General features: G+C 36.8%; 1 protein-coding gene across 1 annotated transcript; it reads right to left on the reverse strand.

The window, feature by feature from the left end:
* Nucleotides 1-222: 222 nt before the first annotated feature.
* LOC145030888 (cactus-binding carboxy-terminal, cactin) lies at nucleotides 223-6,046 on the reverse strand. Its single transcript, XM_078979326.1, has 13 exons — nucleotides 5,653-6,046; nucleotides 5,144-5,474; nucleotides 4,962-5,053; nucleotides 4,746-4,845; nucleotides 4,552-4,623; nucleotides 4,339-4,401; nucleotides 3,981-4,121; nucleotides 2,894-2,989; nucleotides 1,647-1,931; nucleotides 1,254-1,556; nucleotides 997-1,179; nucleotides 645-911; nucleotides 223-550 (listed from the first exon to the last, which is right to left on the reverse strand). Exons 2-13 carry the CDS (start codon nucleotides 5,438-5,440, stop codon nucleotides 431-433), a joined length of 2,019 nt encoding a protein of 672 aa, XP_078835452.1. The 5' UTR covers nucleotides 5,441-5,474; nucleotides 5,653-6,046; the 3' UTR covers nucleotides 223-430.
* Between the last annotated feature and the right edge of the window lie 5,800 nt (nucleotides 6,047-11,846).

Here is an 11,846-nt window from a genome sequence, read left to right on the forward strand (position 1 = left end):
AGCTGAAAAAAATAAATAAATCATCAACATGAGGAGAAACATATTATTTTGTTGTAAGCTGATTTACTTCAGCAATATATAAACGTATCATTATTTGTCCAACAATTACATCAACACATACATCCAAATTTCTTTTAACATCTTTTTTATTACAATTTTTTTTTTTTAAACGGCAGCATTAACCATTAAAACCAACAGAAGCTAGAAAAAGTAATTAAGAGATTACAATAAAAACTAGTCACGTCTAGATAATTAAGGAAATGTATTCACCCTTTCATCGCATCTTAAACAAAATAAACGATGCTCAAAGTTACAAAGTACAACCATCTATGGTCAAAGTACAAGTCAAAGAAACAGTATGTATGTAGAAAAGATTCACCTCAAACTCAATCTCAAAACAAAAGTCAATGCAATTGACTTTGACTTTGACTCATCGACGATACCTATAACGTTTGAAGTTGAAATAAACATGCAAGATTCCACGTTCAAATGTGCATTTAAATCCCTTCTTGTGTGAATACTCCCATTCTTTGTTCACTATGCGAAACGCCTGTCACAAACAATGATATAATAATATTAATAATTAAATAAAAGTAGTTGATGATGATGATGATGATGATGATGATGATGATGAAGAAACTTACGATATCTTCATAGGGTGGGCCCGCATGGAAACGAATGATGCATGTTTCAGCACTATCACCATCTTTTTCAATTGTATAAATCGGAGCTTTAATTTTATCCACAAGATCCGGATAAAATATATTAAATTTATATCCTTGAACAATCTTTGGAGGTGGATTATCATGATCATAATGAGTTTGATTGTATTTATTCCACTCGTAACCCGTGTGCACTCTGTTGAAATACTTGGGTTTTCTAGGCCTATATTTATCATGCCACCAGTACACCTGTAAAAAATCACACACATCCGTAAATTTAAATTCATTTTTTTTTTTTTTTAATTTCGAAACAAAATATAAATATAAATAATACCTGTGAATCAACATTAACTTCATCACTGTTTCCAAACACCTCATCACCATTATCCATAGCTCCCATTATTTTCACAGCTCTCATTTCCAAATTACTATCTTCAGATGAAGGAGGTGGCCTCGAAGCCATTGCTTCTTGAAATTTCCTCTGTTGTTCTTCAACAACTTCCACACGTTTCCTTTCCTGTTTTTTTACAAATTACAATAATTACACAAAGCGAAAGTGAAAGTGAAAGGGGAATGGGTGATGTAATTTACCAAAATAGCCCTGTCCTCTTCAGGATCAATCGCGTCTTCATTTTCATCACCATGTAACAGCTCCGGTGAGAAGGAGCCAGCTTCTTCTTCTTCTTCTTCTTTTTCTTCCTCCATTGTCTTGTCATGTGTTGGTTCAGGAGAGACTGGGGGTGAATTGACGGAAATACCCTTGGAATCATGATCGGATTCTTCCTCCACTTTGGGTGAAACGGTTTTGTCTCGTTCCATGTCCCCGTAAGATGGTTTCTCAAGATGTTCTAGATGCTTCCTCAGCATCTTATTGTGAATTTCCTTTAAGCAAGCCTGCAAAACACACACCAAATTACATGATGATGATGATGATGATGATGATGATGATGGTGGTGGTGATGATGGTGATGGTGATGATGATACCTTGGCCTTGTAGATGTGAAGGCGTTTAAGAACAGCTTCCCAATACTCGACAACTTTAGCAGTGCCTGAACGCATTTGTGACTCGATTTGTGATTGGAGAGCTTCGAGGGCAAGGAATGACTTTCCATCTAGAAGCTTCTTGACATCAGCTTCTATGCTTGAGTGCAAACCTCTTTCTTCTGCAAGTAGTTCAGCGGGTGGTTGTTCGCCTCTGACTCTAGCTCGATCCAATGTATCTTTTTTACGTGCCTCGCCTAATTCCCACTCACATACCACCAATAGTGCCTGTTTAATCATGATGGGTATTTTCGTCAGTTGACATAAATTTCGTTACCACCTTATCTCGTTCCTCATAATCAATATAAGGGTATTTTTGGTCGTTTAACATCAATTTCCTTACATCCTTATCTTGTTACTCATAATCAATATAAGGGTATTTTTGGTCATTTAACATAATTTTCCTTACCTTCTTATCTTGTTCATCAGAATCAATATAAGGGTATTTTTGGTCATTTAACATAAGTTTCCTTACCTCCTTATATTTTGTGTTTTTTTTGGATTAAGCCTCACATTTATTTTTTGTTTGAAAAAGACCTTGTATTTTTTTTTCCCAAAAAGCCCTCAACATTGTATTTTTTCCAAAAAAAACTTCAACCTTCTAAATGCTTCAAAATAAACCCTCAACTTTTTTAGTTTTTCTCGAAAAAACCCTCGCATTTTACAAGTTACAAGTTTTTTGGGAAAAAAAAAAAGGTTGATTTCATAAAACACCTTAAATTTTGGTTTTTTTTCAGATTAAACCTCAAAATTATTTTTTTCTTGAAAAAGACCTTGTATTTTTTCATTCTTTTCCAAAAAAGCCCTCACCTTTATATTATTTTCCGGAAAAAAAAAAAAAAAACCTCGGCCTTCTAAATGCTTCCAAATAAACCATCAACTTTGTATTATTTTTTACAACTTTTTTTGGAAAAAAGATAACTAAAAGGGCCGGGATCGGAAAAAATGAAAAAATGCAAGGTCTTTTTCAGGAAAAAAAATAAAGTTAACACAAAATATAAGGTCTTTTATGAGATTAACCCTTTAATAATTGACATTAAAAAAAAAGGATTTTTCCTGGAAAAAAAATAGTACTTATGGATAATATATATATATATATATATATATATATATATATATATATATATATATATATATATATATATATATATATATATATAGAGAGAGAGAGAGAGAGAGAGAGAGATTACCTCCCAATATTGTATATGAGTTGGTGTTCCCCTGTCCAAATCAAGATGCATTTTTATGTCCTCATGAAGCTCTTCCATTTGCTTAACTGTCAAACCCTGTGTAAATCAAGAAAAATAAGAATAAGAAACTAACATACTAAAACGCTAATAATAGGGCTTAAAAGGGCATTTCAGTAATTTAAACAAGTGAGAGAGAAATGAAACGAAATGAAATTGAATTCCATGAGTTTACAGAAGGGAAAGTATCACTATTAGAATCTTGTAAACTCCAACAGAATTCAATTCCATTATTTGCAACCAAATGCCAGAATGGAATGGAAGTAAATTCCAATTCTGCCCCTTAGTAAATAGAGGTGGCAAAAATTGACACGACACGAAACCCGACACGAACCCGACACGAAATAAATGGGTTGGTAAGATATTTCAATCCGTTTAAATAAATGGGTTGACACGACACGACACGAAAATTAAACGGGTAAGGTTAGGGTTGAGAATTTCAACTCGAATATGACTCGAAAATGACCCGTTTATTTATATGCAAGTTTTTTTTAATTATTTAAATAAACTAGAAAGATACAAAACCAAAACCATAAGTAAAAGAAAACCTTCGAATTGAGTCGTTTTGTAATGTTGAAATGACTTAGCCGTCTAGATCAAGACTTAATTTCAGTTTTTCCATTCTCTCTCCAAACTACCCAGTCTCTTTCACCACTCTCACATCCTTGCGACCTTTTCATCCGCCTCCCCAACTTCCACTCTTTTAATTTTGTCATCTAAACATGCTATGACTTCATCTATTCTACCTCCAAACTATTAGTTTTTCCTTTCCGCCTACCCAACTCCTACTCTTTTAACATGCTCAATCTTTTAACCTCACATGACACGATATATTTCAAAGTATAGCCCTAACCCGAAACCCGACACGAACTCGACACGAAAATAAACGGGTTGACACGACACGACACGTTAATTAAATGGGTCGGGTTAGGGTCAAGCACTTTCAACCCGTTTAGTGTTTCGACACGACACGAACCCGACACGACACGACACGATTGCCACCTCTATTAGTAAAGGAAACAATCTTTACCTTAAAGACCATGTATGGCTCCTCTAATTCCACATCAAATTCATCAGAAGGATTAACATGCTTTGACAGTACATCAATTGGCTTGATACGCCCTTCACGCAACCTTATTCCAGATCGAACTTTGCTTTGATCAAAATGAAACTGTAATCATGACAAGGGCATTCACGTCATTTGCACACATAATAAAAATTTACAACTTTTGTCCCATTGACATCAGTCTCAGACTCTCAGTCTCAGTCCCAGTCCAATACATGTCAGATATAGTACAAGGTTGTTAGTCACAAGATGACAAGATATATTTAAAAAAATTATAAGATTTTTTTTAATGTGGAAAAAGAAAAGTAATAAAATATTCCACCTCTTCTTCTTTCTTTTCCCAATCTTGGAATTCAGCTCGAGCACGCTCTCTAGCTAGCAAGGCCTGTAGAAATAATGGGTTGCAAGTTATATAAGAAAATAATATAAGAAAATAAAAAGTAATAAGATTTCAAAATTAGATTAAGGTTGATAATTATGAGAAAGAAAGTAGAATGATAGTTATACATAATACATAATACATATCAAATTTTACCATTTCCTCTTCATGTTGTGCTTTTTCAATGGCCCTTTCCTCCCTTCTCTTTTTAACTTTTTCAATTTCGGCCTGTGAATTATGTAAAGATATGAATAGATAGAAAGTAAAATACAAAAGAATGAAGAATCACATTGTAAACAGAAATCATAAGAGAAAAAAAAATGAAAATAATTGGTTTGGAAGTTACATACCATTCTTTCTTTCTGTTTCTTCTTTTCGGCCTTAACAGAGAACATGTCAAGAGGAGCTCCTTGAATAACATCTCGCTCAATCTTCTTTCTCCACACAAACCTGAAATTTTGTATCATGTTTTTCCTCAAATCAAAGAAGAAATCATATGGGCTTATGTGATTAGCTGAATGTGCCTAAAAGGCAACATAAAAGAGACCAAAGGACTAGAAACTTACTTCTCATTGAGGTTGGAATCACCAAATGGATTGGAGTCATTGGCATAACCATAAACATTCTGAGCTCTCAGCTTCTTTGCTACTTTCGTTGCCTAAAGAATCATAAGTAAAACAATCAAATCACCAAACAAGGTACAAGTCACATTTAGTCAAAGAAATTTAACTTGTGTAAGAACTGGAACCTTTTTCTGAGCTTTCTTGGTTAGATACTCAGCGATCTCATCTTCACCAATCTTCTTCGAAGACCCTGTCCCCTTCTTTTTCTTCTTACTCCTGTGGTCATCGGAATCGGAATCAGAATCTGAATCCCGACGCCGGTTGTGCTTACTACTGCGGCTTCGTTCTCTACTTCTCCTAGAAGAGCGTCGTCGGGGAGAAGAATCATGGCTGTCGGAGTCATCCGAGATGGAGGGGGAATTATCATCACGGGTTTGTCTTCTTTTAGAGTCTTCTCTTTTAATCATCCTCCTACTGTCCATTATTAATTTGCCCTAGGCGAAACCTTCAAAATTCCTGGAGGAAATTCGAATCTTAAATAAAGGGTTTTAGGGTTTCTAGGTTATCGCACGGCGTGCAAAGTGGTGATGTTTAATTTAATTGTCCAAGTTCCGCAAGTTCAACAATTTTACCACGATCGCTTGAACATGGACATACATCTAAATTGCAGATAAAAACCAGTGCAGTATCTTACCTCGCTCCGAAACAGAAGTTGATCCAGATACGCAGCAGTTCGGCTTCGAATATAAAGTTAGCACGTAGAAAAAAACTAGGGTTTTGTATGGTGGGAAAGCTGGGGATACTTCGGGGAGTGAGAATGAGAGGGTAATTTAATGGAGAGAGTAAGGTGGTGATTTCGTTGTTTTGATTGGGGCTCCTCGCCAATGAAGTATTCGTGGGATGGGGTTTATTGAAATGGATATGCGGAGAAGGGAGGCTGGGAGAGTTTAGTGAAATCGGGAGGGTTTATTGAACGGCGACGCCGTCACGCCGACGACAGGGACGAATGATAAGTCGTTAGGAGGGAGCAGGGGCGGGGATCGTCGTCGTCTAGAAGGCAGTGATGAAAAAAGAAACGTAAAAAATATATAAGGGATGGGCAATTTGTGAATGAATCGGTTGTTCGTTGTTTCGTTGGGATCAACTTTCACACTATCAAATTACCTTCATAAAAAAAATTATATTATATATGAGACGATTTAGTACGAGACATAGATAGTGTTTGGAATCAGATTAGGAATATGATATTATATTATGTTTTTTTTGTTAACCATCAAATTTTAATTATGTATAAATATATTAATAAACATGTAACTTATACGAACAATAACTCTGGTATTTATTTTATGGTTTTGGCTTTTGGTTGGGTTGGAGCCGATCTTAGGTGGGTTTCTCGTATGTCTGATATTTGGTCTTCCTCGATTGCTTTTGCAAATGTAAAGATACTGTCATTTGCCTCCAATCCAACTCTTCCACCCGGTTCTCACCGCCTTTGTTCTTAAATTGTCTTTTGTCTCTATTCATTACATGTGTAACTCGTTAAGAGATTGGTCGGTTCTTGCAGTTGTTGATAGTGATAATGTTGCTTTTTTGTTCGTATCTAATATGAACGCTCTTAGGATTAACGTAAACAATGATGGTAGTGGTTATTCATTAGAGGTTGTGACATGGTCGGTGGTTGGCTTTAGGGGTTTCGACGGAGAAATATGGAAGACGTAGATGGGGAGTTGTTGATAATGAGTGGTCGGGGATGGTGGTGATAAGGTGCCAAACGGGTTTACAACATCAGAAGGGAGAGGGGGGGGGGGGTGTCGACGGAATTTGGGGAAGCCTTCCCGTATTGAAAAACCACCAGAGCAAAGTTATTTTCATTTTCCTTTTTGAATATGTATCCAAGGTTATAACTAAATTGATCAAAGTAAATACTAAATTGATATAACTTTATGGAATAATAGTAAATTCCTTTTTAGGTTGCCCTTAATAACTAGAAATAACTAGAAATTACTTAAGGGGAAGAGATAAAATGATTTGTTAATTTATTATATGATTAATAATTAACTAGAAATAGTTGAAGTTAATTAATTATTAATCAGAATTAATCTATAATTAATTTAGGATTAATTGGAATTAATTAAAGGCGAAAGACATTAATTGTAATTATTCAATAAAGGAGCAAAGGAAGACAATTCTATAATCTACCATGTTATGGACGGTTTTAAGGAAGTCTTGTAGGGTTTCTAGAAACCTGCTTGTAGGTGAAAGGGATAGAAATTTAAATATATTAAATCTATTATGTAATTATTTAAATCAAGGTTTATCTTTGTGATTTATCAACTATAAATAGGACTCATTGGCTCCTATGTTTCATGGCTTTTACCTATGATAAGGTAAACAACAAAATTCTCTTAATCTCCTGATAGGTGCATTTTATGCACCTATTTTGTATGTTTAATTTAGTCATTTCATAGCATTCTACTTCATAGTTATTGCATTTAGTTAATTATTTGGGCAACTGCATATTTCTTTAAGAATGTCTGGTACTTCACTATTTTTTGATATATTTTGTAGACATTTTGGAGCATGGAACTTGGATGCTTGGAGCTTTGGAGCATGAAAAGATGTATCAGTCATGCCATGGAAGAGAACATGAAGGCATAACCCTAGTCTGTAACATCCTAAATTTCAAGATCAAAAATTTCGTTTTATTTAAGTTATTACATAAAACCATCAGTATAAAACAGTCATAATAATATCTCATGTTAAACCAGTGTATCAATAATTAACCATGTTATCATAAAATAATATCAGAGTGTAATCCCAAAGATCTCATGTGTGAAAAACATGGTGTAATGCATTGTGATCGAGCCGGCTCCTTTCCTTTGAAAATGAAGTACCTGAAACCATAAACAAAACATGTAAGCACGAAGCTTAGTGAGTTTCCCAAAGCATATCATACACACAATCCATATATCACATATCATGTGAGCTATAAAAGCTACATATAACACATAAGCCATGCATACAAAAACCTGTAAGAATGTCATGGGCTACCCCACATGCTCTTTACCTAGGACTATTATGGGGTACCCCATATGGTCTTACATCCAATGTCATGGGCCACCCCACATGGTCTTTACCTAGGACTGCCATGGGCTACCCCACATGGTATTACATTCAATGCCACGGGCTCCCCCCCCCCCCCCTTCCCCGAAGGTCTTCCATGCAAGTATCACAAAGACAACTAGCATAACACATATCATATAATCACTAGCATACCACTTGGCATAAAAGCTAACTATCATACCACATATTTCTACTACAGCTAGTGTACCACATAACATAAAATGGGTCGGGCTTGGTGCCTTAGACCCATTGGTATGGTGAGAAGACTCACCTCACACTGTTGAAGTCTCGCCGATGAACTTCCAACTGTTGGTTGACAAATTCCCGAACTACCAACATCAAACAATACCCAAATTAATAATTAGGCCCAAACCTTTGCATGGTCTCATTCTAAGGCCCAACCAAAAATCCAGTCCATCATTTGGTATTTTTAATGGCCTAATATCTCATAATCACAAAGGCCCAAACTATGGCCCAATTTTCCAAATTGGGCCCAAACCCTCATATGGGTCTTACCCTAAGCCCATCAACATATTCTAGTCCATTAGGTTATTCTTGGATGGCCCATTAATAATCCAATTACCAAAGGCCAATGGAAAGGCCCAACTCAAGGTCCAAGTGAAATTAGGGTTTCACATAAAATGACGATTAGGGTTAAGTGTTTCTCACTTAACCTATTAAGGACTTAACCTACTAAGGACTTAACCTACTAAGGACTTAATCCACTAAGGACTTAATCCATTAAGTCCAATATTACTTAGATTAATTTATGCCAATGATTATTATTTAATATTTCAAGTTATTAAATAATTCTCGTGTATGTCCCGATAAATTCTCAAAATTAGGGTTTTATTGGCATCAGGGTTTTCCAAACCCTAATAGGGTTTCTAACCCAAATACTAGCCTATTTATCAGTTTGTTGGGCTTTTAGGTCAATCAGGGCTTTATTGGGCCTATTAGCCACATGTTTGGGCTTTTAGGTCCATTAAGCTCCATTGGGTCCATTAGGGATTACAAGGCCCATTAGGGTTTCACTAAGCCCAAACGAATCAACACAGTGAGGCAAAGAACACCACCACCCGACACGGCGGTTGGTGGCGGCAGGAGACGACAGCCACCACCTAACGGTGGTGGTGACAGATTTTCTTCACTATTCCGATTAATACAAATATTACAACGAAATAACCAAACCGCACATACACACACACGCTACGCTACACACATACACACCAACATAGCCATCTAGTGGCGGCAAGCGACTGTTGATGGTGGCAGCCACCACCTCACGGTGGTGGTGGTGGCTGATCTCGTGGATTCCGGCCAAACCGACACCATTTTCATGAAATAACGAACACCACATGCTATCCTTCTTGCAACGAGTCCAGCCACCCTCCTAGTGGCTGTTGGCGACGTTAGCAACACCCTAGCGCAGTAGCGGCGTAAAACCCATCTCCGGTCTTCGACTGTTTCCTTCCTCGGCCGCCCACGATGTCACAGGCAGCGGCTGTGGCGTCTGGGTGGTGAAGTAGCAGCAGAAATGTAACAGTAGAAAGGAAGCGGCAGAGACGTAGTTGCGGAACAAGGGTGGCATCAGTGTTCTGACTAAAACGGCGCCCTGGACTGGTCCCTGGCCTCGACCACGGTAGGAATGGCGACGACAACTTATCCCAGTGGTCTTTCTTGCTCGACATCGATGGTGGCAGTGGCTCGAGAGTCATGAATGATGGCCATCACAACCCCACTCCTCTGATCTCCAGTGGTGCAACTTCGTTCCCCTCCCATTCGGTCTTCAACATTACTCAATAGTTGTTAGGTGGTCGGAGGGTGTCTGGGTGGCTGGTGATGGCGGTTGGTGACTAAAAAGGAATAGGTGGCGGTTGTTGGGAGAGATGACGGTCGATGAATATGTTTAGGGTTAGGGTTTAAACGATGGGAAGGATATATAGTCGGCGAATAACTTTCTCATATTTACATTATAAGCCCCTCATGTTTATTTCCTTACAAATAAAGCTCATAACTTACCATTTAAACCCTCCCTCCTAAAACCCTTTACAATTTAAGTCCAGAATTTACTCTTTAGCCCCTGAATTCATAAAATCTTTTCATAATAGGCCTAAATTATGCCAAACACCCCCTGTCTTTAAAAATATTTACAAAGTAAATCCCGAAACTTACACCTTTGACTCCCAACTTCTAAATTGTGTCAATTAACTCCTCCGGACCATCTTTTGATATATAATTATTTATTTTAGGCTACCGTTCATTCGTTCATTAATTTATTTATTTATCTAATAAATAATCAGGGTGTTACAGAGTCATTGTGCATTATTATCATAGCAAATGACTACGTTTAAAACACGGTTCATGTCACACCGACACAGGTCGTGATTGTCCTTTATCATCTTATATTTGAGCAACATGACTCGTGGCTTTTAGCAAAAAGCATGGGTCATGCCAAAAACACATAGGCATGCAAAAAACACATGGGGAAAAGGCATGGCCATGCTAAAAATGCATGGCCTTATGGCAAGCACGCGAGCATTAATAAAACAAGTGGAGACGTCTCCATTTGGGGGGAGACAGTTTCTAGAGCAACTTTTGGGCGATCTTGGGAGAATTCTTGGAGCTTTTGAGAAGACCAAATCATTGCAAACACTTTTGATTTCATTTTAGTAAGCATTAAACATTTCAATTCCATCTTTATTCTTGTTTGATTTGTTCTTAGCCATGTATGGCTAAGAAACCCTAGTTTCTAGTTCTTGTTCACAACATGTTGATTGCTTGACTTGAAGCATATGACTTGATGTTTGATTTGTGATTCTATTCTAGTGATTATGTTTTTGCTTAAACTAGAATCCTTGAATTTGATTTGTGTTTGATTGACCACTTTCATGAATTGAATTTTTGTGCAGTTAATTAACTTTTAGGGCACCTAATCGTTTTATAAAGTTAATTATTGGTAACAAACAACAAGTGTTCTTATTGTAAAACATATATCACATGTTTTCACACTCCCAAGGGTATAAGAAGAAGTGAACATTATTAGGAAGCTTGTACAAAACTGAATGCAAATTTTCAATACAATTTAAGAGCGTGTTTAGGTTGAATTAGTAAAGCTAGGTCTAGTCAAAGAGCGTGTTTTGGTTAGATAGTTTGATAAGCGAGAGGAATTAGAGCGTGTTAATATCTTCTAGTACCAACTTAGAATAGCAATCATGAATTACATCAGGTCATAATCAAGTTGAACAACAACATTGAGAACTAGAACTAGAACCATTTGATCAAACTGTTTACAAGTTTATTTCATTTTGTGCATGTTTTTAAAGTAGATTGTAATTTTATTATTTTACTTTTGCAAACAAAAACAGCTTTGTGACCAAAGTACCTTGGGCAAAGAGGTATATACTTTTACCCCGTGTCTATGTGGTTCGACCCTGCTTGCCTTGTACTACTCTTTAGTGCATTAAAGTAGTGTATTTGGAGTCTATTGTACCTATATTATTTGTTGGGTTTGACACGCCTAACAAATTGGCGTCGTTGTCGGGGATACAGTGTTACTAATTGTTTATGCCTAGATCTTTTTGTACAGGTACACCACTTCCAATTGACTCGGAGATAGAGAATACTGCAAAAAGGATACGGAAGCAAGCCAAGCTTCGTAAGAGGCAACCGGATTCTAGAACTTCTTCATCATCTACCCCTCCGGTCATCAACATTTGGGCGGACATAGCCTTCTCAAGTGTTTTAGAAATGAAACAAAAACCC

This window comes from Lactuca saligna, chromosome 2 (genome assembly GCF_052625555.1).
Source record: "Lactuca saligna cultivar CGN05327 chromosome 2, ASM5262555v1, whole genome shotgun sequence".
Classification (NCBI taxonomy): Eukaryota; Viridiplantae; Streptophyta; class Magnoliopsida; order Asterales; family Asteraceae; genus Lactuca; species Lactuca saligna.